General features: G+C 60.7%; 3 protein-coding genes across 5 annotated transcripts; 2 read left to right on the top strand and 1 right to left on the bottom strand.

Moving 5' to 3' along the window:
- Positions 1-254: 254 nt before the first annotated feature.
- GBA1 (glucosylceramidase beta 1) lies at positions 255-5,416 on the top strand. 2 transcript variants are annotated; one of them, XM_062192416.1, is made up of 11 exons: positions 255-386; positions 803-890; positions 1,107-1,298; positions 1,422-1,568; positions 2,180-2,313; positions 2,536-2,708; positions 2,885-3,122; positions 3,995-4,219; positions 4,516-4,679; positions 5,060-5,176; positions 5,265-5,416. In XM_062192416.1, the coding sequence occupies exons 2-11, from the start codon at positions 836-838 to the stop codon at positions 5,368-5,370; spliced, it is 1,551 nt and encodes a 516-aa protein (XP_062048400.1). In that variant the 5' UTR covers positions 255-386; positions 803-835; the 3' UTR covers positions 5,371-5,416. The 2 variants fall into 2 exon arrangements, with proteins under 2 accessions (XP_062048400.1, XP_062048399.1); XM_062192415.1 differs by having other exon boundaries at positions 255-416.
- Positions 5,417-5,884: 468 nt separating this feature from the next.
- MTX1 (metaxin 1) lies at positions 5,885-10,682 on the bottom strand. Of its 2 annotated transcripts, XM_062192417.1 has the most exons (8): positions 10,194-10,682; positions 9,175-9,244; positions 8,974-9,053; positions 7,393-7,485; positions 7,047-7,229; positions 6,863-6,939; positions 6,313-6,467; positions 5,885-6,221 (listed from the first exon to the last, which is right to left on the bottom strand). In XM_062192417.1, the coding sequence occupies exons 1-8, from the start codon at positions 10,680-10,682 to the stop codon at positions 6,007-6,009; spliced, it is 1,362 nt and encodes a 453-aa protein (XP_062048401.1). In that variant the 3' UTR covers positions 5,885-6,006. The 2 variants fall into 2 exon arrangements, with proteins under 2 accessions (XP_062048401.1, XP_062048402.1); XM_062192418.1 differs by lacking the exon at positions 7,393-7,485.
- An 891-nt stretch (positions 10,683-11,573) lies between these two features.
- THBS3 (thrombospondin 3) lies at positions 11,574-21,331 on the top strand. Its single transcript, XM_062192414.1, has 23 exons — positions 11,574-11,664; positions 12,655-12,861; positions 13,355-13,611; positions 13,704-13,806; positions 14,783-14,809; positions 14,975-15,057; positions 15,156-15,207; positions 15,333-15,481; positions 15,744-15,884; positions 16,112-16,189; positions 16,470-16,622; positions 16,825-16,935; positions 17,029-17,136; positions 17,426-17,585; positions 17,871-17,989; positions 18,123-18,175; positions 18,381-18,574; positions 18,734-18,912; positions 19,028-19,076; positions 19,220-19,416; positions 19,667-19,839; positions 20,680-20,819; positions 20,913-21,331. The coding sequence occupies exons 1-23, from the start codon at positions 11,586-11,588 to the stop codon at positions 20,969-20,971; spliced, it is 2,871 nt and encodes a 956-aa protein (XP_062048398.1). The 5' UTR covers positions 11,574-11,585; the 3' UTR covers positions 20,972-21,331.
- Positions 21,332-22,714: the final 1,383 nt, after the last annotated feature.

Raw genomic sequence — 22,714 nt, 5'->3', positions numbered from 1 at the left:
ATTGTTCTCCAGAAGGAAATACGCCTGCCGTGATCCCTGTTGTGTGGGATTCGGGGGCTTCGACCCGATTCGCCACTCAATTTTTTTGTTATAGGTTCTTCCCCAAGCTGTCATCCCCACACGCCTCACGGAGTTTCACCCGGTATCATCTCCAACGTCCGAAAGAATTTGCCCTGTACAAAGATGGCTGCAACCGCCTCACTTCCGGTGTCACGTGATACTCCCACAGCCATCACGTGACACGCCCACCTTCAGGAGCCGGAATTAACCCACAGGGCTTGTTCAATGCCTGTCCAAACCTGCATCCTTGTTTTCATTCAGGGGCTCCTCCAGCTCCCCAAGACTCTGGCACCCCTGCGGGCTTTTCCTCATCCGGTGACCCTGAGGTGATGGAGCTTCCCCATCATTCTGGAGAGGTAACTGAGCCAGGGGTCTCCGTGGCTGTGTCCTACTGCTTCTGGACTCTTGGCCAGCCAGGCTCTGGAATTCACTGGAGGGGGTTCTCTGAACCCAGACCCTCGTGGCTTTTTGAGCAAGGCACGGATGGAGCGAGTGCCAGGTCGAGGTTGAAATGCGTGGGAAGAGGGGCGAGGAGCGTCCCGGGCTGGGCTGGGGCGGGCAGAGAGCTGTCAGCAGCAGAAGAGTTGCAGGGAGGGATGTGCCCAGGTGTCTCCGGGTCTTGTCCGGTCCCTGTTGAGGGAAGCGATTGGGCTGTGGGCACCTGTGGGCTGCCAAGCCCTGCCCAGGAGAGTGGTTGGGGGTGGAGGGCCTGCCTTCTCGTAACTCCTCATTCTGTTCTCAGGAATGTTCCAAGCACCAGGGCAGGGTAGCCATCATGGCTGCCAGCCTCACGGGGTTGCTGCTACTTCAGGCAGCGTCATGGGCATCAGGTGAGTGAGTGAAGAAGGGGAAGGCACTCTCCTCCTTCTCCCTGCCAGTCCTTGGGCGGCCTTTTTACTGTAGGTGCTCCGTGAACTCTTTAGAGGGATTTGCGACTAGCCTTGGGATGGGGTTGCAGCGGGGAGATTTTGAATCCTGAGCAGCGTGCCCATTCTCCTCACCCTCACCCTTTGGCCCTCGCCTCTGCTCTGCCCCCTCCCTCTCAGGTGCTCGCCCCTGCATCACCAAAAGCTTCGGCTACAGCTCCGTGGTCTGTGTCTGCAATGCCACCTACTGTGATTCTCTTGACCCCCTGACCCTTCCTGCCCTCGGCACCTTCAGCCGCTATGAGAGCACACGCAGTGGGCGTCGGATGGAGCTGAGCACAGGGACCTTCCAGGCCAATCGCACGGGTACAGGTAACCACGACATCCCTCACCCCTAAGCCAGGCTGGGTCCTCCTGGAGCTAAACCATGCAGGGACCGCCATGAAGCTGCTCCCCCGGACACTGACCCCCTTTATTCCCTGTGGGTGCCCCCAGGGCTGCTGCTGACCCTGCAGCCAGAAGAGAAGTTCCAGAAAGTAAAGGGATTTGGAGGGGCCATGACAGATGCCGCTGCTCTCAACATCCTCGCCCTGTCACCCCCTGCCCAAGATCTGCTTCTCAAATCGTACTTCTCTAAAGAAGGTAAGGAAGAAGGCCAGTGCCGTGGCTCACTTGGTTAATCCTCTGCCTGTGGCGCCACCATTCCATATGAGCATCTGGTTCTAGTCCTGGTTGCTCCTCTTCCAGTCCAGCTCTCTGCTGTGGCCTGGGAAGGCAGTGGAGGATGGCCCAAGTGCTTGGGCCCCTACACCCTCATCGAAGACCAGTGCCAGCTGTAGTGGCCATTTGGGTAGTGAACCATTTGGGGAGTGAACCAACAGAAGGAAGACCTTTCTGTCTCTCTCTCACTGTCTAACTCTGTCAAATAAATAAATTAAAAAAAAAAAAAAGGAAGAAAGAAAAAGAAGAAGAAGGTGAGGAAGAAGGGGCAGGAGGACGTGGAACCATCACAACTTTTCTCTTACGTTTCTCCAACATTCATTCCTCTGCTAGTGGCCAGGAACATCACATTGCCCTGCCTGTCTGCTAAGTGCCTGGGGATGTTCAGGCTGACAGGGGCCTGTGCTTCCCCCAGGAGCTGGCCCAGCCCTCTCTGGCCCTGACTCAGAGACCACTGAGGCCTGGCAAATGATAAGCCCAGACCCCTGTTCTGCTGACTCCGAATCCCATCTCTCGGTCCTCCTTTTCTGCAGGAATTGAATATAATATTATCCGGGTGCCCATGGCCAGCTGCGACTTCTCCATCCGCGTCTACACCTACGCCGACACCCCTGATGACTTCCTGTTGCAGAACTTCAGCCTCCCAGAGGAAGACACCAAGCTCAAGGTGGGTGTTCTGGCTGCTTCGGGCCCTCATGGCATCAGTGTCTAGGGGGCTGAGAGCCTTCAGACTGGAGCAGGCTGTAGCGAGATCTACAACTGCCCCCTGCTCCGTTCTGTCCTGAAGGTGGGAGGGTGGGAGCTGATGGCTGGACCTGACGTGCTGGTTGGGCCGGTCTGCCTGTGTTCCAGCTCTGGGTGTCTCTCTCCTCACCGCCTTTGTCTCTAGATACCCCTGATTCACCGAGCCCTGCAGATGGCCCAGCGTCCTGTCTCTCTCTTCGCCAGTCCCTGGACATCACCCACTTGGCTCAAGACCAACGGGGCAGTGAATGGGAAGGGGTCTCTCAAAGGTCAACCAGGGGATCTCTACCACCAGATCTGGGCCAGATACTTTGTCAAGTAAGGGATCAGCAGGGCCAGGGGGCCTGGGCCGGCCTCCCCTTTGGGCACCCTATTCCACATCCCCGTCCTCGACCTCTTTTCCTTCCGGGCTCTGACTGCCCAGTTTTCTCCTGTTCCCCAGGGCCTTGCTCTGCTTTCTTGAGCAGGATCACTCACGCCTTTCCCCCTGCCAGGTTCCTGGATGCCTATGCTGAGTACAAGTTACGGTTCTGGGCAGTGACAGCTGAGAATGAGCCTTCCGCTGGGCTGATTAGCGGGTACCCCTTCCAGTGCCTGGGCTTCACCCCCGAACACCAGCGAGACTTCATCGCCCGTGACCTGGGTCCGGCCCTTGCCAACAGTACTCACCACGATGTCCGCCTGCTCATACTGGATGACCAGCGTTTGCTGCTGCCCTACTGGGCACAGGTGGTAAGGCCCAGGGCCTCGGTCCCCCGGTCACCCCTAAATTCAGCATCCAAAACACTGCCAAGATCAGAGTGCCACCCCTGCCTCAATTTTTTAAACATTTAAAAAATTTTTTTCCCTTTATTCAGTTGAGAAGCAAAGAGAGAGAGAGAGAGTGCTCCATTTTCACTCCCAAATTCCTGTAATGGTGGGGAGTCCCGAAGCTGGGGGCTAGGACCAGGTCTCTCACGTGGGTGGCAGGAACCCAATTACTTGAACTATCACTGCTGCCTCCCAGGGTGCCAGCAAGGAACTGGATTCACGAGCCAGAGCTAGGCACTGAATGCAGGCACTCATGATGTAGGACAGCTTAATCAACAGGCCAAACGCCTCTCCTTGCCTTATTTTACTTATTTTTTATCTTGAAAGGCAGAGAGACAGAGATATCCTATCAGCTGGTTCTCCTTCAAAAAGCCTGCAATAGCTGTGGTTGGGCCAGGCCGAAGGCAGGAGCTGGGAACTCAGTTTGGGTCTCCCATGTGGGTGACAGGGGCCCAACCACTTGAGCTGTCATCTCTTGTCTTCCAAGGTACACGTCAGAAGGAAACGAATCGGGAGTGGAGCTAGGACCAAAACTAGGCACTCTCATGTGTGATCCCAAGCGGTGCCACGTGCCTGACCCCCACCCAACCCTTAACTTCTATGGAGCACCCAGGGCTGGGTCCAGGTACACAGGCCACCCACCACCTGCCCTGGACCTCCAGGGTCCCAGATCCCCATGGTTGCTTCAAGTTTGACCCCCCTTCCCCAAACTGCATTCATCTCAGGGCCCCTAGTTCCCCTTCCAGAACCTTCTGTGCGGCACCGAGCCTCAGTGGGTTTCCTTTCCTGTGCAGGTGCTGACAGACCCAGAGGCAGCTAAGTATGTTCACGGCATCGCTGTGCACTGGTACCTGGACTTTCTGGCTCCAGCAAAAGCCACCCTGGGGGCGACCCACCGCCTGTTCCCCAACACCACGCTCTTTGCTTCAGAGGCCTGCGTAGGCTCCAAGTTCTGGGAGCAGAGTGTGCGGCTGGGCTCCTGGGACCGAGGGACACAGTACAGCCACAGCATCATCACGGTGAGCCGAGCCGCCTCCCTCACACACAGCGGGCTGCCCGGAGCCGCCTCTCACCCACGCTGCTGGCCTTCCTCTCTTCCCATGCCAGCTTATCCTAGGGGCAATGTTGGGTTGCCTTGATTCTCTGCCTTTCATTTCCATTGCAGACCTGCACACGTCAGGCAGCCGCACCTGTCTCTACTCCTCAGCCCCCTTCACAAGCTTCTCTCCTCACAGGGTGAGCCACCCACATCGCCCGTCTCCCTCCTGGGACCTCGTGTTGAGGCTTTGTCTCTTTGCCCTTGTCCCTACCTCAGAATCTCCTCTACCACGTGGTCGGTTGGACCGACTGGAACCTCGCCCTGAACCCTGAAGGGGGCCCCAACTGGGTACGCAACTTTGTTGACAGCCCCATCATAGTCGACATCGCCAAGGACACATTTTACAAACAGCCCATGTTCTACCACCTCGGCCATTTCAGGTGAATGGAGGGCGGGCACCCCCATTCCTCGCCAGGCCTATCACATCCTGCACGGGGCTTACGTCACCTCACACCACGCAACACCAGGAAGATGTTCAGGGTGGGAACCTTGCGAGAGGCACACCCACCCCCTTGCACCATCCAGGCCAGGAGTGATGGGGTGGCATCAGAGAGACACATAACCCGAATGCCTGGTGTTGAGGCTGGGGTGTGGGGGGGCAGGGCAGTGTCCAGTGGCACAGCTGGAGGCCGAAAGGGGTAGGGCAGGAGCTACCGGTGAGGGTGAGGGTGGCTGACTTCTTAGGTAACGGTGCAAGGGGAGGTGCCTGGAGGGCCCCTGGGCTGGCCTAGGGCCTGAGGATGCCTGTTCTCACAAGCAGCAAGTTCATTCCTGAGGGCTCCCAGAGAGTGGGGCTGCTCGCCAGCACCAAGAACAACCTGGACACAGTGGCCCTGATGCGGCCCGACGGCTCTGCGGTGGTGGTTGTGCTGAACCGGTGAGGGCAACAGCAGGGTCTGGGAACTGGAGGTGGCGGGGTGGTGGGCCGCGGTGGGCGCACACTCAGCTCCCCTCTCCCCCTGCAGCTCCTCTAAGGATGTGCCACTTACCATTGAGGATCCTGCCAGGGGCTTCCTGGAGACGATCTCGCCTGGCTACTCCATCCACACCTACCTGTGGCGTCGCCAGTGATGGAGCAGGCACCCAGGGAGGCATGGGCATTAAAGGGACAGTCGGAGCACACGCTGTGATGAAACAGGGCCGCCACGGGGCCGGGGGAGCCGACAGTGCTGGGAGCACGGGGCAGTGGTTTGGGTGACTCACTCTCCACTCTGGTCAGTGCCAGGGGCTCCTGGCCCCCAGGGGAAGATCAGGAAGCCCTGGTGTCCCCCCACCCCCGTGCTTGTGTAAGCATGTGCTGCGTGCTGGTTGCCTGTGGAAATTGGGTCCAGGCCCAGGCTGAGCTCACTGTCTGTATAAACACAAGTTGGGGGGCGGCGGTGGGAGGAGTGCTTGAGGAAAAGAGACTAGGAAAGCTGGACCCCACCGAGGAATGTGTCTTTCCTGGAGATGCAGAACCGGGTCACGCAGAAGCAGTGTCAGCATCAGGGCAGAAGCAAAGCAGAGGCCTCAGGTGCCTCCCTGCCTTTTCTGGCCAAAGCCAGAGAAAACGGTAGCCCTCAAAGGAGAGGATATTTGACACCAGTCGGTGTGAGCAGCTTTATTTTGGGGGCAGCACCCGTGTCTGGCTGCACCAACAATGGGGAGGCACGGGGCCTCTGGAATGCATGACAGTAGAAAAATCAGTCCTGGCAGCACGCGGGGAAGTCACTCCTCTTCATCCTCCTCGGCCAGGCCCAGGGCCCGGGTGCCTGGGGCGCGGGCAGGTGTTGCCCGCTGGATGGAGACGATGCCGCTGAGCAGGGCGTAGCCCACCATGGCCACCAGCCCCGCCAGCACAGACAGGATCTGGTTTCGACGCCCGTATGGCTCTTCCTCAGTCTCTGGGCCTGCTGGTGTCTGGCGTGGTGGTGGCGCCTCAGCTGAGGGGCAAGGAGGCAGGGTAGATTGGCGATGCTTGCTCCTGGGGCCCTGCCCACCCTCCCCCGGACTGGATGCCCAGCTGGCCCTTACCTCCATCCCAGGGGAAGTAGAGGCTGAGGATGTGGGTGCAGTAGGCACAGAGGTTGTGGAGGCCCCGCAGGTGGGCCTGCAGTTTCCCACTGGGCAGCTTTGCCTGCAGTAGCAGGGCCACGTGGCTGAAGACAAAGGCGTCCAGGGAAGCAGGGCTGGAGCAGAGAGAAGGGTGGCATGGGGCAGGAGCGCTGGGCTGCAGGAGCGCCCACCCTGGGAGGTGGGCTCTGGGCAGCAGAGGGTCGCCACAGGAGGACAGGACACACCGTCCTGGACCTGGTCGGGGAGGGTTCCCCAGGTGGCGCCAGCCTGGCTCTGAATGGGGCTCTATCCCAGGGTTGCATAAAGGGCACATTGAGTGTCCTGCAGCCTTGCAGGCCCCTCCTGCGCCTGGCTGCCCTCCCATCCCACCCTGCGGTACCACCGAGGAGGCTCTGACCGCACACACAGCCCCACTGTCACCAGAGCAGGAGCACCCCAGCCCTGGCCGCTACGTGGGAACCTGTATTTTCCTCCAAGCCCTTCATGACCCTCTTGGAGTCAGACTCACGCATCTCCAAAGAAGAACTTCTGGGAGCCCAGGCGCTGAGAGAGGAGGGTCAGGCACTCACGAGCCTCCTGGTACAGCTGTAGAGAGGACACAGGTAGGCCTGCAGCCGCGGGAGCGGGGCCGCCTCCCCCCCGGCCATCATCCTGGGGCCCATCTCACATGATGGCCGCTGTCCCTGAGCTACCTCCTTCTCCAGCTCTTCCTCATTCTCAGGCCTGTGCCCCCCGCACAGCAGCTGCAGCCGCTCCATGTACTGCCGCTGCATGCGGCCGGGCAGGAAGAAGTTGAGGGGGAAGGGCATAGCCTCCGCATACCACTTCCGTGTCACTTCCACATAGTTCTTGGCGTCTATCCAAAAAGTATGTATCTGCATTGGGGAGGCAGGAAGAGGCGGGGCTGAGGCAGCACACCTGCTTGGCTCGGGTGGGAGTCTGACCCCCACGCTGCTGTGAGCCTGCAAGGTGTCTGCGTGTGTGCCTGGGCCCCTGGCCCTGCCGGCCACGGACACTCGGAGGGCTGGGCACACTCACCAGCACTGGTAGCAGCTTCTCCTCCAGCAGAGACATGAAGGCCAAGGTGTCTGCCCCCTGTCGGGCTGACAGATCATAATCGGCATTGTACTTCTGTGGAGGAAACAGACATTCAGGGGGGTACTCCCCCAGGGACGGGAGATGGTGCCCACCTCCCCGCCCTGCCAGGTCCTGAATGTAGCAGAGGTACAGCAAGGAGCTCTTCCCACCGAGGCCCCCTCGCCTGGGCCCAGCCAGTAGCCTGTTGCTGTTGGCACAAAGCCTGGACCTTGGAGCCCGCTGGCCGTCAAGGTCCTGTGCCCACTGGGGGGAGGAAGGAAGGCCTGGCCGCAAACTAGGAGCAGCTCCCAGAGTTTCCACGGAAAGCTGGCAGCACGCCTGCTGACGGCAACTTTCTAACAGTAACTTCCCCAATCCAGACACCACAAAGTTAGCAGATCAGAGCTCAGATGCAGGTTGGGCCTTGGTCCACGCCTCAGGAACCAGGAGACGCCATCCGCACACACCCTGGACCCAGCAAACCCATGCCCAGGACCCCCTGGCTTGTTTCTTCAGTGCCCTGCTCTTGGCCACTTCTCCCACTTCATTCCATGGCCCAGGCGCCGCCACCGCACACACATTCCACCCGTACCCCCAGGTCTCGGGCTGCCCTACCTTCCCTGGCTCCAGGCTCTGACCCTCAGCACCCCCTTCCCATATCCTCAGTAACCTTTTTCCCCAAATAGCCTCTTGAGCATGATCCTTAAATTCCTCCCCCATGAAACAGGATGGGGAAAATTCTCTACAGTAACAGCACTGTTAGGAACTAATTCAGAAGAAAATACTTTGCAAACTGGAAAAGTTCTGTTCATACGTAAGGGTTCAGGGCAGTGGTGCAGGCCCTGCCAGGAGCTTTAGCTCTTGCCAGGATCCCATTTCTCCAGGCCTCTCTCTTACCAGCCCAGTGCCTTCACCTTTGGGACAGAAGTGAGGAAGGGGGTCTGAGCCATTTCTGACACAGCATTCCCTCTTGGAGCCAGACTATGAATGCTAGGAAAACCCTCAGGAAGCGCGCCAGCTAAGTAGCCCAGTTTTACAAGTAAGGAGCTGACTCTGAGCAGTTAAATGACTTGTCCAAGATTATCTAATCAATGACAGGGTGCTGAACACAGCTTAGGCCTCCCCACTCTTGTTGCAACACACTTGGAACTCCGCCAACCCGTCTCCAAGCTTTGTGCATCCCGAGCCCTATGACCAGCCCAACCTGGTCCCCAAAAACAGGGAAGTGGCCCTGAGAAGTTCCTCTCCGGTCTCACCTTTAAGGGCCTCATCAGGCCCTTAAAGGTCTTGTCCTCTCCTCTCTACTCCGCGTGTCATCCACCAAAGCCTGGCAGGCAGAAGGCTCAGCGCCCCGGATGCCCACCACAGAGCTTTACCTCACCACAGTGACACTGTGTGTGTCTTCCTCATCAGAACGTGTGCTCCTGCACGCTCTGGGTCACTGCCATCCACCTTGGCAACATCTGGTGCCCAATAAATAATGTGTTGCATTGAACCGAATGAAGTGCTTTCACTAGCAGTCCCTCTATCCAAGCTACCTACCTCTTTTCGAAGGTGGGTGATGATCTTATGTGATACGGAAATGACCTCTCCATGACTGGTTCGAAGGGCAGGCAGGGTTCCTGACATGGAGAAAGAAGTATGCTGGCCAGAACTTGACCTTCCTCTCAGACACACTAGTACCACATTCCTGCACCTCCCCTTGTAACACCCTCTTCCTCACCCCCCAGGGATGCTGGGTACCTGAAGGGCTCCGCCAGGGGTTGGTGATCTTGTGTACCTTGAGTGGAGCACCAGTAAATCTGGCATAGGTCTGCAGGGAAGGAAGCAGAAAGCAGAGAGGTCAGGGCTATCGATGCCCCTGTGAGGGAATCAAGAAGGGAAATAACATGTACTGACTAGCTCCTAGGCCATGCTACCCTAGTACCAAAAAACAATCTGGTGTTACCATTCCCGCTTCACAAAACGGTCAACAACGATCCTTCCATGACTACCAGTCAGCCAGGAAAACTCCCCTCCTCCCCTCCTGAGGCACCCCTGTCCTCAGAAGCTATTCCCAAAGAGAATCCCTCTGCTTGGAAGCACTGACAGTGCCCTTCTCTGGAGGTCTCTACGGTCTGTTCCTACTTCCACCTCAACATTTTATCACATTTATTTGCTTTCACATCCTGATAACTCAAGGGGAGGGCCCGAGTCTTAGTCATCTTTGCAAAGCAATGTCTATTGTTTGTTTAAAACCTTTTAGATACTTTGTAAGTCAAGTAGACAATGAATGACAAGAACTAAGTCTGATTCCAAAGTTCCTTCTACAGAGGGCCTGGCTGTGGGCTGTCCCGTCCGACAAACAATAGGCTCAGTAAATCCTGTTCAAAGTGAAGGAAGGGGGTGCTGAAAACAATGGAATGCAAAGCCGAAGGAGATTCCTGAGATTGTCCAGTTGGGTAAACATCCGGGCGCAGGAACGGCGCCCAGGGAGAAGCGACGAGGTCCCAAGGTCACACAGCCACTATATGGAAGAGCAAGGACCAGCACCCATCCCTTGAACCCCGACCAGGTCTCTTTCCAGCGCTGCACGAAGCTAAGCAAACTAAGGCATGGAGCACTTAGCACAGAGCGGCGGCCAGTACGGCCGGGCTCACTGCCTCAGTTTCCCCGACTGCGCCCGTGCTGAGGCGGCCCGGCACAGTTCGGATGCTTGGCTAGTTCGGGTCCCCTCCCCAGTCCTCCAGGGTGCCCCGGAGGGCGCCGGCGCCACCCCTCACCAGTACGGCCAGGCTGTCCAGGTCCACGGACGGCAGCCCCCAGCCCCCTGACCAGCAGAACAGCTCCATGGGCGCCGCCATCTTGCCCGCCCTCTGTCCCGGAAGCACCTCCCCGTGCGCGTCTGCCCTCCCCTGCGCCGGCCCGCCCCCCGCCGCCCCTCCGGCGGCTCCGGGCTGGGGGCCTGGGGAGGCCCCGGGGGAGGCGCGGCTTTTCTGGGCTGGGGCCGCGGCCGGCCGGCGCGGGGCGGGGCAGAGGCGGCCCCCGCCGAGGGGCAGGGCTGTGGGCCAGGCGCGCCTCGGAGAGTCGCGGCGCCTCGGCCGAGCGGAGCCCCGAAGCCCCGGGGGCGCGGCGGGCCTTGGAGAGGGGTCCCTGGCGCGCCTGGGCTGGCCCTGGGGGCTCTTGCCAAAGTGCACGTGGCCAGGACTGCTCCGGGGCCCCTCAGGGCTCGGCCCCGAGCGGGGACTGCGGGGGGGTCCTCCGAGCCGCATGTTTTCCAGAGCGCGTTATGTTTGGAGCGGGCCCCGCGCCGCCTGTCGCCATGGAAACAAAACAGGGGCGGTGGCGGCGGCCGGAGCAGAGGCCGGGCTGGGGCCTGCGTGGGGGAGGGGAGGTGGGGCTCGCGGGCCGTTGCCTTGGCAACGGGAACTCAGGCGCCCCTCCGCTTCATCCGGGTCACGGCCTGTCCGCCCTTGGGCGTCTGGCCTGTCCCCTGGGTTTCTACCCCTGTCCCTGGTGTCCGTTTCCTCTTTTCCTGATTTCTTCCCTCCGACCTCACCGACCTGGCCGCCGTTTCAGACTCTTCGGACGCTTCCAGACTCCCAAGTTTTCCTAGGAATGAGGGAAAATGGAGGAAGCTGCACATGCCGGGGGACCCCCACCCTAACAAAGAGCAGTCGCTCCTGCTCCGCCGAGCGGCCAGCTTCATGCCGTGTGGGCATCCTCCGGGCACTACAGCGAGCTAGTTTCAGCCCCTCCCTTGGCATCCTTGCCTGCCAGCTGTGGAATAATGCCCGCTGTCTGCCACTGCCCATGCCAGGGGTTCCTGCCTTCCCCGCCTGTGTGTTGCAGAAAACAGTAGCCTTTGGTCGTGCTGTGTTGAGGCCCCAACAACGGGATGACCGGGGAGAGGAAGGCACCTGGGGAGAGGACCATTAGGGAGGAGCTGGGAGGCAAGGAGGCCTCCAGGACTTTCCCAGAACCCTGGGCTCCGGGCGCTGGTGATGCCTCCAGGGTGATTGGCAGCTCTTTGTTTCAGCCCCCCCTCACCCGCCTTCTGGCCCCCCCCTTCGACTCCCCCCTCCGTCCCTCCGCCCCCCGCTCCGGCTCTCTCCGCCTAGCCTTTTCCCCTCCCAGCCGCCTGTCTGCCAGGGGTAGTGAGCCGGCCGAGCGGCATGGAGACGCAGAAACTTCGGGGGGCCTTGGCTCTTCTCCTGCTTTGCTCTTTCACATCTGCCAGTCAGGACCTGCAGGGTAAGCCTGTCCACATCTTCTTAGACCCCTCTCGGCCTCCTCCCCTGTGTACCTATTTACCACTCAGGTAGCAGGGAACATGTGAGCAAGGGGAGAGGGGGCCAGTCTTGAAATTGAGCTGGAGCAGGGTTCCTGTGCCTGGAGTTCCTGACAAGATAGCCTGGTGGAGGGAGTGGGCACAGGGACTGCTGGGTGCGTGGGAACTAGCCAGGGTCAGGCATGAGGCCAGGGCTGGAGACTCAGGAGCTGGATGCTAGGGCTTCCTGGCTGGAGTGGTGTAGGCACCCCAAGGTCTGAGACAGCAGTAGGTCCCCGGGCTTTACCCCCCACCCCCGGGGCTGCTGGCTGCTGCAGTTCGGGGTGGGGGTGGGGACAGAGTGGTCTGGGCGCTCCCGGAGGTCTGGTGGGATGGGATGGGCCTGGGTGTGGGAGAGGTAACTGGAGCAGATGACACAGGCACAGATTCTTTCCTGGCTGGAGGGGAAACCACAGATTGGCCAGGACACAGGAGGCCGAGGAGCTGGGTCCCACATTCCCATAAGCGAGAGCCCAGACGGTTGGGGGGGGGGGTGTCGGAGACCTCAGTGGGCAGCTGTTCTTATCCAGAGCTAGTGTGCCGAGCCCCCAGCATGGGAGGATGGGCACTAGGGTGTAGGAGCCAAACCCAGCGGTGGAAAGAGACGCTGCCTCCCATTTCTACCCGCGGGCACCAGGTGCCACTCCTGCCTGGGATCAGCACAGCATCTCCCTTGCGCCACCTGGTGGGGGCATCTTGAGTTTGTGGGGGTGCTGTTTCTGTGTGTGGTTCCGAGTGGTATAGTAGAGGCAGTAATGAGGTAAATCCAGGGACAGATAGTGTCCTCCGAAGGCAAAGACTACCTGCCTGGGGGTGGGGGTGATTAGGAATGCCCCGCCCCTAAGGGTGCAGCAGGACAGCAGGCCTCAGCTTTCGACCCCTTTCTCTGACTTTGATAACCTCTGCCTGGCCAGTGATCGACCTGCTGACTGTGGGCGAGTCCCGGCAGATGGTGGCTGTGGCAGAGAAGATCCGGACAGCCCTACTCACTGCTGGGGACATCTACCTCTTGTCCACCTTCCGCCTGCCCCCCAAGCAGGGTGGCGTCCTCTTTGGCCTCTACTCTCGCCAAGACAACACACGATGGCTGGAGGCCTCTGTCGTGGGCAAGATTAACAAAGGTGACTGGTGGGCAACGCCTGTCCCGCAGCGGTGGCCCCTCAGCCCCCCTCCTAGGTGCCTCCTGTTTTCCTTGGCTCCTGCTAGGGACCATGACCCCATCCAGCTGTGCCCAAGCACCATGGGGCATCTCAGGAGGCCAGGTGCCCCCCCAGACAGGGTGAGGTTGCCATTTGCAGGGATGAGAGGTTGTCCCTGGGGGATGCCTGGAGGGAGGGTGAAGCTCGTCCCTGGGACAGTGTGGTGGGCACAGAACCCACTGCCACCCTAGGAGAGGATGGAGTGTTCTGGTGCCGCGGAAGACTGCCAAAGCACTAGTCTGTAAAGCAGCCGCAGAACCACTGGTTGTACCTGTTCTGTGTGAGGTGCTGCGGGGCCCAAAGCTGAATCAGGGGCAGCGACCCTTAGGGACGTGGTATCCAGAAGAGTGGATCCAAGGCTCAATGGGAGACGGGGTGGGGAGCAGGGCCCATACTGACCTCCCCTCCTGGGCAGTGCTGGTGCGGTACCAGCGTGAGGATGGCAAGGTCCACGCAGTGAACCTACAGCAAGCAGGCCTGGCCGACGGGCGCACGCACACGGCTCTCCTGCGTCTCCGAGGTCCGTCCCGACCCAGTCCTGGCCTGCAGCTCTATGTGGACTGCAGACTGGGGGACCAACATGCTGGTCTTCCAGCACTGGCCCCCATCCCTCCAGCGGAGGTCAGTGGGCTGGAGATTAGGACTGGACAGAAGGCTTATCTAAGGATGCAGGTGAGTAGGAAGCCCCTGGGAGCGTCTGGGGAGACAGAGTTGGCACCAGCAGGGGAGAGCCCCCACCTTTGCCACTCTCCCCCTCCCCCTAGGGCTTCGTGGAGTCTATGAAACTCATCCTGGGCGGTTCCATGGCCCGGGTAGGTGCCCTGAGCGAATGTCCATTCCAAGGGGACGAGTCCATCCACAGTGCAGGTAACGTGAGTCTTCTGTTAGCTGACACGGAGGTCTTTGGTGACTCCTAGCCTCTGGCCTCCCCTCCCCCTGCAACACCCAGTGTTTTGGCCTGCCTGTTTTTTTTTTTTTTTTTTTTTTTTGACAGGCAGAGTGGATAGTGAGAGAGAGACACAGAGAGAAAGGTCTTCCTTTGCCGTTGGTTCACCCTCCAATGGCTGCCGCGGCCGGCGCACTGCGCTAATCCTGAAGGCAGGAGCCAGGTGCTTCTCCTGGTCTCCCATGGGGTGCAGGGCCCAAGCACTTGGGCCATCCTCCACTGCACTCCCTGGTCATAGCAGAGAGCTGGCCTGGAAGAGGGGCAGCCGGGACAGAATCCGGTGCCCCGACCAGGACTAGAACCCGGTGTGCCGGCGCCGCAAGGTGGAGGATTAGCCTATGGAGCCGCGGCGCCGGCCCTGCCTGTTCCTGACAGCTTCCTGCCCGGTCACCCTGGACCGTGTGCCTCTGCCTCTGTGATCTCCAGCGTAGCTATCCCAGCAGATGTGGGTCAGGAAGAATCTCCCCATTCAGGTTATTGTGCCCGCCAGGGTGGCCAGAGAATGGGAACAGTCTACAGAGGAATGAAACTGAGGACCTCGGGGGAGGAGGAGAGGGGCTTCATGGCTTGGTCTCGGGTCTGTCCTCTCCCCTCGTTTTCTCTCTGACGAGGATGCTGGAGCTCCCTGTCCACAGGAGGTACTTCTCCTACATACTTCAAGAACAGAGATCTTTGAAGGGAAGCTTTGGTTTTGTTTCACTGGGGCCTTCTGCCACTGCCGGGAAACCAGGACTGAGTTTTGATCTCCTGTGGGGCGACCCCCTTAGAGGGTCCCTCACCTAGTGCTGCTTGTCCATCACCTGTGCCCCCCCCCCACATAACCCCATCCACTGAGGCTCCAGCTCTCCATCCCAACCTCCTCCTCACCAGCCCACCCTGTTTTCTTGTCCTCTCTAGTGGCCAACGCCCTGCACTCCATTCTAGGTGAGTTGGCCTCGAGGTGGAAGGGGTGAGGGGGCGGAGCAGGCCCCAGGTGTTGGCAACGGCCTGAAACCAGGTCCTCTTCAGTTAGTGCCAGCCTAATGCCCAGGGAGGGGCCGGTGCTGACCCCCTGGTTCTGAGCCTCTCCCCGACCCTGGGCCCTGACAGGGGAGCAGACCAAAGCGCTGGTCACCCAGCTCACCCTCTTCAACCAGATCCTGGTGGAGCTCCGGGATGATATCCGAGACCAGGTGTGCATGGGCCAGGGGAGGGTGGGACTGATTCCGGGGGCGGGGTGTGTGTGTGGTGGGTGCCAGGAGCTGACTCCTCCCCGTCCTCTGCCTGCCAGGTGAAGGAAATGTCCCTGATCCGAAACACCATCATGGAGTGTCAGGTGTGCGGTGAGTGGGAGAGCAGGGCGGGCTCCAGACGGCACCACCATGCTCCCCACCCCGTGGCTTCAGCCTCCACTTCTGGCGATTCAAACGGTGACTTCTGGGTGGCTCTGACTGTGCCCACCCCCCAGGCTTCCACGAGCAGCGTTCCCACTGCAGCCCCAACCCGTGCTTCCGAGGAGTGGACTGCATGGAAGTGTATGAGTACCCTGGCTACCGCTGTGGGCCCTGCCCCCCGGGCCTGCAGGGCAACGGCACCCACTGCACCGACATCAATGAGGTGGGGACAGCAGAAGCCACTTGTGTGCAGAAGAGAAGGCTGGGGGGAGGGCCCACAAGAATGGGGACAGTGTTGGGAAGCAGGAGTCCAGGGTCAGGGAGAGGGCAAAGTCCGGCCAAGAAGTGTGGCTCCAGATGTCCAGGCAGGCTAGAGGGAGCTGGGAAGTGTGAGTCGCTAGCCTGGAGTGTGCTGGGTGGGTGTGAGCAATGGCCATAGGATCCTAGGAAGAGGCCTGACTTCCGCCTTCTCTTCTGGTCCCCAGTGTGCTCACGCTGACCCCTGCTTCCCGGGTTCCCGCTGCGTCAACACCATGCCCGGCTTCCACTGTGAGGCCTGTCCTCGAGGGTACAAGGGCACACGGGTGTCCGGTGTGGGCATCGACTACGCCCGGGCCAGCAAGCAGGTCAGGTTGGGCAGTGCATCGTGCCTAGGGGTCTTGGCTTTGTAGCGGCCAGTTGCTTCTGGGTTGGGCGTGGGAGCCTCAAGGTAACTGTATTGTGGCTGGCGGTGCATCAGCTTTGGGTCTGGGCTTACGATCAATGTTCCCGGCCTGAGACCTCAGCCGTGACCTCTCCTGCATGCACGGGGCCCCAGCTCGGGTCTGGTTCTACCCCAAGTCTGCCCCTCCAGGTCTGCAACGACATTGACGAATGCAACGACGGCAACAATGGCGGCTGTGACCCCAACTCCATCTGCACCAACACTGTGGTGAGCCGGGCACCCTTCCTCCTTCCCCAGCACTTCAGACGAGCTGTTTACCTGACCCACTTTGGAATTCTGGCTTCTGCTTCTTACCAGCTGTGACCTCTAGGAAGTTCTTTAACTTTTTTTGAGCCTCACTTCCTTGTTTGGAAAGTGTGGTTGTCATGAGACACTGATAACCCTGGCATGGCTGGGAGTGCCCATCCTCCACCCCGCAGGTGCCCCGCAGGTGCAGCAGGCCTGGCCCTGGATGCCTGGTGGGCTCACCTTGCTTCCCAACTCTTAGGGCTCCTTCAAGTGTGGTCCCTGCCGCCTGGGTTTCCTGGGCAACCAGAGCCATGGCTGCCTCCCCGCGCGGACTTGCCACAGCCCAGCCCACAGCCCCTGTCACGTCCATGCTCACTGTCTCTTTGAACGCAATGGTGCAGTGTCCTGCCAGGTGAGCGAGGCCGGCAGCTCAGTAGGAAAAGGGAGAATCTGGGGAGAGGGGTAGGGATGGGGTGGGGGGCTTTATGGGAACAGAAGGTGGGCCTGGGCCCAGGAAGTGGCTGGTGGGGACGGTAGAGCCTGGGGCAGGGGATGCAGTGGGGCCTGGGGTGCTGGCTCAAGCTGCCAACCCATGCCTTTTTGTGTTGGCCCAGTGCAACGTGGGCTGGGCGGGGAACGGGAACGTGTGCGGCCCCGACACAGACATAGATGGCTACCCGGACCAGGCCCTGCCCTGCATGGACAACAACAAACACTGCAAGCAGGTGCAGGGGCAGGCGGAAGAGTGGGTGAGTGTGGTGGGGAGCCCCAGGCTGGGCCAGGCCGGTACTAATCCATCTACCCCCCCCCAACTTCAGGACAACTGCCTCTTGACACCCAACTCCGGGCAGGAAGATGCTGACAACGACGGTGTGGGGGACCAGTGCGATGAAGACGCCGATGGGGACGGGATCAAGAATGTCGAGGTGGCTCCCAGACTGCACTGCCCTTCCCTCGCCAGTTCCTCTGTTCTCTTGGTGTTTCTCGCCTTACCCCATGGTCCTACCTCTCCTTGGCCCCTGGCAGCCCTACAGGGAGGCATAACCTGGTGCCCAGGACAAGGCGGACTACATGGAGGTTGGAGGGAGGAGTGGGACTGTGCCAAACAGGTGGACCATCACAGGGGTGGTGATCTTAGATGAGGACCCGGGGACATGGCTGGTGCAAGATGGCCAGTGATTCAAGAGAGACCTGACCCCTCACTGCTTTGCCCAGGACAACTGCCGGCTGTTCCCCAACAAAGACCAGCAGAACTCGGACACAGATTCATTTGGTGATGCCTGTGACAACTGTCCCAACGTTCCCAACAATGACCAGAAGGACACAGATGGCAACGGAGAAGGAGACGCCTGTGACAACGACGTGGATGGGGATGGTGCAGGCCTGGGGCTGAGGGGGTGGCTGGGAGATGCGGGAGAATTTGCACACTGGGGCAGGAAGTGAGGCAGGGAGGTGGGAGGTTTGTCTGTGGGGGCTGGCCCAGGGGAGGGGGTACCTGCAGCAGGTGTGAGTGCAAATGTGAGGCAGGGTGCGGGGCTACAGGGTGAGACCAGGCACAGTTGTCCCCTGGAGCAGAGGGGAGTGAAGCATGGGGCCTTCAGGGGGCTAGAAGAAGGTGTAGCACGTTCTAATGACTGCATGCCACCCCCATCTCTTCTAGGCATCCCCAACGGACTGGACAATTGCCCTAAAGTGCCCAACCCACTACAGACAGACAGGGACGAGGATGGGGTGGGAGACGCTTGCGACAGCTGCCCCGAGATGAGCAACCCCACCCAGGTACAGGGCGCGGCGAGGGCAGGCGGGGGGTGGGGAAGGGTGCGGGTCAAGTCCCAGCCCTGTGGGTGGAAAGTGGGCCACCCTCTGCAGAGCCACCAAGGGGCGTTGGTGAAAACAGGCCCCCCTCTCTTAGACAGATGCAGACAGCGACCTGGTGGGCGACGTGTGTGACACCAACGAAGACAGGTGGGGTCCGGGCCGAGAGGGAAGGGCAGGATTTAGCCTCCAGTCTCCACCCCTGTTGGGCAGGAAGCCACTCGCACCTTCTGCCCTGTCTGCGCGGGGTCGGGTGGAAGGAGGGGAGACACCCAGACCCCTGAGCAAAGGCGCAGGTTGTGGGGGGCGGGGGCTGCCTCTGGAGGCTTTACCTGTTGCCCACTGTCCTGAGCAGCGACGGCGACGGGCATCAGGACACCAAGGACAACTGTCCACAGCTGCCGAATAGCTCCCAGCTCGACTCCGACAATGACGGGCTCGGAGATGAGTGTGACAGGGACGACGACAACGACGGCATCCCAGATTACGTGCCTCCGGGTCCCGATAACTGTCGGCTGGTGCCCAATCCCAATCAGAAGGACTCAGATGGTGAGGCTGGGTACCGGGGGGGTGGGGGCTGGCCCGCTAGGGTTCTGTTCAGGGGAGGCAGCTGGCCCTTCGGGGCGCGGGACCGGGAGACCAAGAGACGGGAGGGCCTGCTGTGGCAGGGCCAGGGCCTTCCTGAGCACCTGGCCTCATTCCGCCCAGGCAACGGCGTCGGCGACGTGTGTGAGGACGACTTTGACAACGATGCGGTGGTCGACCCCCTCGACGTGTGTCCCGAGAGCGCAGAGGTGACCCTCACAGATTTCCGTGCCTACCAGACCGTCGTCCTGGATCCTGAGGGTGATGCTCAGATTGACCCAAACTGGGTCGTGCTCAACCAGGTACACAGGGCGGCGGGCTAGCCAGGTGCTGTTAGCTCGGACCACAGAGTGGGGCCTGGGGGGGGGGTGTCACTGCACCTGGCTCAGGGCCTTTTTCTTTACTGAACACCCCCAGGGCATGGAAATCGTTCAGACCATGAACAGTGACCCTGGCCTGGCGGTTGGTATGTACGGGACATCCAGTCCGTGATATCAGCAACCCTCCAGGAGCACAGGGCGTGAGAGGGGAAGGTAGTGGGGCGGCCGGCCAGCGGCCTTCCCCACCCCCACCCCGCTGCCTCCGACCTCTCCCCCCACCCCTCCCCAGGCTACACGGCCTTCAATGGCGTGGACTTTGAAGGCACCTTCCACGTGAACACAGTGACTGACGACGACTACGCAGGCTTTCTCTTCAGTTATCAGGACAGCGGCCGTTTCTACGTGGTCATGTGGAAGCAGACGGAGCAGACCTATTGGCAGGCCACGCCCTTCCGGGCCGTGGCCCAGCCAGGGCTGCAGCTCAAGGTCGCCTAGCTGCCTAGATTGCCCCCCCCCCGGCCCCTCCCAGCCCCCCCCCCCCCCAGCGCTCCCCCTTAACCCCACAGCCAGCCTGACCCTGAGCCCTCCTACCCAGACACCTGGCCTGGAGGGCAGCTCTCAGAGCCTTTTCCCCGGCCTGCGACTCTTTCCCTCCTGCACGCCCAGATCTCTTGCCACTCCCCCCACCCCCATTCATCCTGGTGGCTGACTCGCTGCCTTTGCCAATGACCCCCAGGCAGTGACTTCAGTGTCGGGCCCAGGAGAGCACCTCCGGAATGCCCTGTGGCACACAGGCCACACCCCTGACCAGGTCCGGCTGCTGTGGGCTGACCCACGAAACGTGGGCTGGCGAGACAAGACTTCCTATCGATGGCAGCTGCTGCACCGGCCTCAAGTTGGCTACATCCGGTGAGGAGAGGGGCATCACACCCCTCTGCCTGGCGCCAGGGCGGGCAGGGACCGTGGCCCTTTACCTTTACCTCCCTTCTCCCCACAAACGCAGGACCCAGAGGCTGCTGTGTGCTCCAGTCTCTGTTCCCCTCTGTGAAGGGAAGGTGCTGGGCTAGATGCATTTTACAGCCCCCTGGGAGCCTCCAAACCCCAGGCCCATCTTGTGGAGGGGGCATGTCACATGGGGCCCCTTAACTGAGAGAGCCCAGAGCCCGCCTCACACCAAGTGCCTAACCAGGACAGGCCCAGCATTTACAAAAACAGCAAACCTAAGAGGCCAGGACTTCACAAGGCCTCTTAGTTCATTCAGTACTTTGTCTACAACTCTGTGTTTCCCTCCAAGGGTCCCGGGTTGGTGGGCTTAATTGGGAGGGGAGGGGATGTGGTTCTTCTTAGAGACTCGGCTCTCTACCCACTAGAGCCCAGAGTCCAGGGACCTGGGTTGGTTCCCCTTTAAGGTGCCTGGGACTGTGGGGCGCCAGGGCAGGGATAAAGGGGGGTGGACTAGAGCCTGGGAAGCGGGTGACTTCACCCCCCAGCCCATTGTGCTCATCGTCATGGCAACCCAATCCTCGATAGGAATGCGGCTGGTGCTTTGAGATGCAAAAGGGGCCTGACAAAGAGCTAGGGGCCCCAGGCCTGAGAAAAGTACCCTTTCCCTCTCCTCCCTCCCTCCCTCTCTCAGGCCTGGTGAGCTGGGGGGGGGTGTGTGCTGGGGACAAGCAGGACCCCAGGGCATGGTGACCCCCCGGGGAGCAGCAATACTCTAGCGCCAATGCACACCCCTATCTTGGACAGGGTGAAGCTCTATGAGGGTCCCCAGCTAGTGGCGGATTCTGGGGTGATCATTGACACCTCCATGCGAGGGGGGCGTCTCGGTGTATTCTGCTTCTCCCAAGAAAACATCATTTGGTCCAACCTGCAGTACCGATGCAACGGTGAGGCTCTAGACCTTAGACCGACGTCAGCCTGACCCCCGTGCCCTCCCAGGAGAACCCGGCCTCTGACCTCCCCTGTTTCCCCTTCCTCAGACACAGTGCCCGAGGACTTTGAGCCATTCCGGAGGCAGCTGCTCCAGGGAAGGGAGTGAGGAGGTGTCACCGGATTCAGAATCCTGGTTTTAGACCCTTTGGCTTTGGGTGCATCCTGGAGACCCTGGGGTCTAGACTGCAGCCCCTCGGGGCACCCACAAACCCTACTCTGGCCCTCCGTGGAATTCAGCCACAGAGGGTTTAGTGACCCCACTGGTCAGGGCATGGGGAATCATCACGGGGTATTACTCAGGCACTAACCCAGGAAAGACAACACCCCCATCGCCATAAAGTTCCGGTTGTTTTCTAAGCCAGTGCCATTGCTTATTTTAGGGATTTTCCGGGGTAGGGTGGGGAACAGCAAGGAATCTGAGTGGGTAACAGAGAAAGACTAGGAGGATGAAAAGTTTGGCTGAGTTTGGGGCAAGGGTGGAGAAGGCTCCAGACAGAGTTAAGCGCAGGACGGGGTGCTGGCTGAGAGATCACCCAAGTTCTCCCAGCCCCACTTACTCACGGCGGCAGCGGCGACACTCCAATCTTAGATCAGCCGGGATCGACAGCCAGAAGGGCGGGGGCTGCCTCGGGAGAGGGGGAGGCCGGGGGGCCGAGGGGGCCGGAGGCCGGGACGAGTGCAATATTGGCGGGGGAAAGAACAACACTGCACCGCGTCCCGTCCCTCCCGCCCGCCCGGGGCCCGGGGTCCCGCTTCCCACAGTCTGAAGCTGGCCAGGCCAGAGGCCCAGGGGTGCACTGGGAAGTTGGGTTCTCCCTGAAGGGCAGAGACTAGGTGCCCGGAAGGGTGAAGGGGGCTGGTAAGGGGGAGGGGTGCGGGGAGCAGGGGAGACCGCGGTGCCCCGGAAGGCCGCTTTCCGACGCCGGGGCGTTGCGCGCGCTTGCTCTTTAAATACTCCGGCCGCGCGGCGCGGAGCCGTCGCCATGGTGACGCGTCTCCCAGCAACCGGGCTGAATGGCTGTTGCCTAGTAACGTCAGGAGTTGAGGTTTGGGGCCGCCCACCTAGATACTCGCACTTTCTCTAGCAGCGGGTGGGGGGCTTCCCGGCCGGGAGCGCTGACGTACGGCGCCCCCGCTCCGCCCCGCGCCGCGCCCGCCGCACAAAGGCGCGTCTCGGAGAGTGAGCGGCGCGGGGCGCGGGCGTCGGGTCCCTTGCCGCCTCCAGTCCAGGATCCCCCTCCAATCTGGCTTCGCACCCAAGTGTTTCCAAAGCCCTGTTTTCCAGTGTGTATTCGCTGGAGCCGAGGACTGTCTCCCTACTACAACCCGAACTGCTGCTGTTGGCCCGGACCGCAGCCCGGTACCGCTACACCGGGCTCACGCCCCGAGCGCCACGTGCCGCTGCAGCTCCAAAGACCTCCCTGCCCCCATATACTTCTGCCCTTCAAAGTTCCTCCCGGTCCTGCCAATCGCGCACCCTCACACAGAATTCTGCTGCCCACCACGTGCCACCGGCCCCAAACGATACCACCCACTTCCCAGAAGAAGTTTCGGGCCCCTGAATTCAGTTCCGCTGCCCCGCCTACTCTCTGCCTCCTAAATACGAAACTGCCCTTACCATACCTGACCCGCTCCCCCTCCCACATTCCTTGGTCCCCTCCCACACATATCGACGCCCCTTCCACATACCTGAGGACCCCACCCACCTAGCTCCATTTCCGCCACACACCGCCCCTAAGCGCTTCCGCGTCCCTGGCCTGAAGCTGCCAGGCGCCGCTGCGCGCAGTGCGCTCCTCCCCCTCTGCCCTGGCTCTGACCCCTCTCGCCGGGGTCCCGCGCGCCCCACCCC

Source organism: Lepus europaeus, chromosome 5 (genome assembly GCF_033115175.1).
Source record: "Lepus europaeus isolate LE1 chromosome 5, mLepTim1.pri, whole genome shotgun sequence".
Classification (NCBI taxonomy): Eukaryota; Metazoa; Chordata; class Mammalia; order Lagomorpha; family Leporidae; genus Lepus; species Lepus europaeus.
This window is presented reverse-complemented; position numbering and strand designations above follow the sequence as displayed.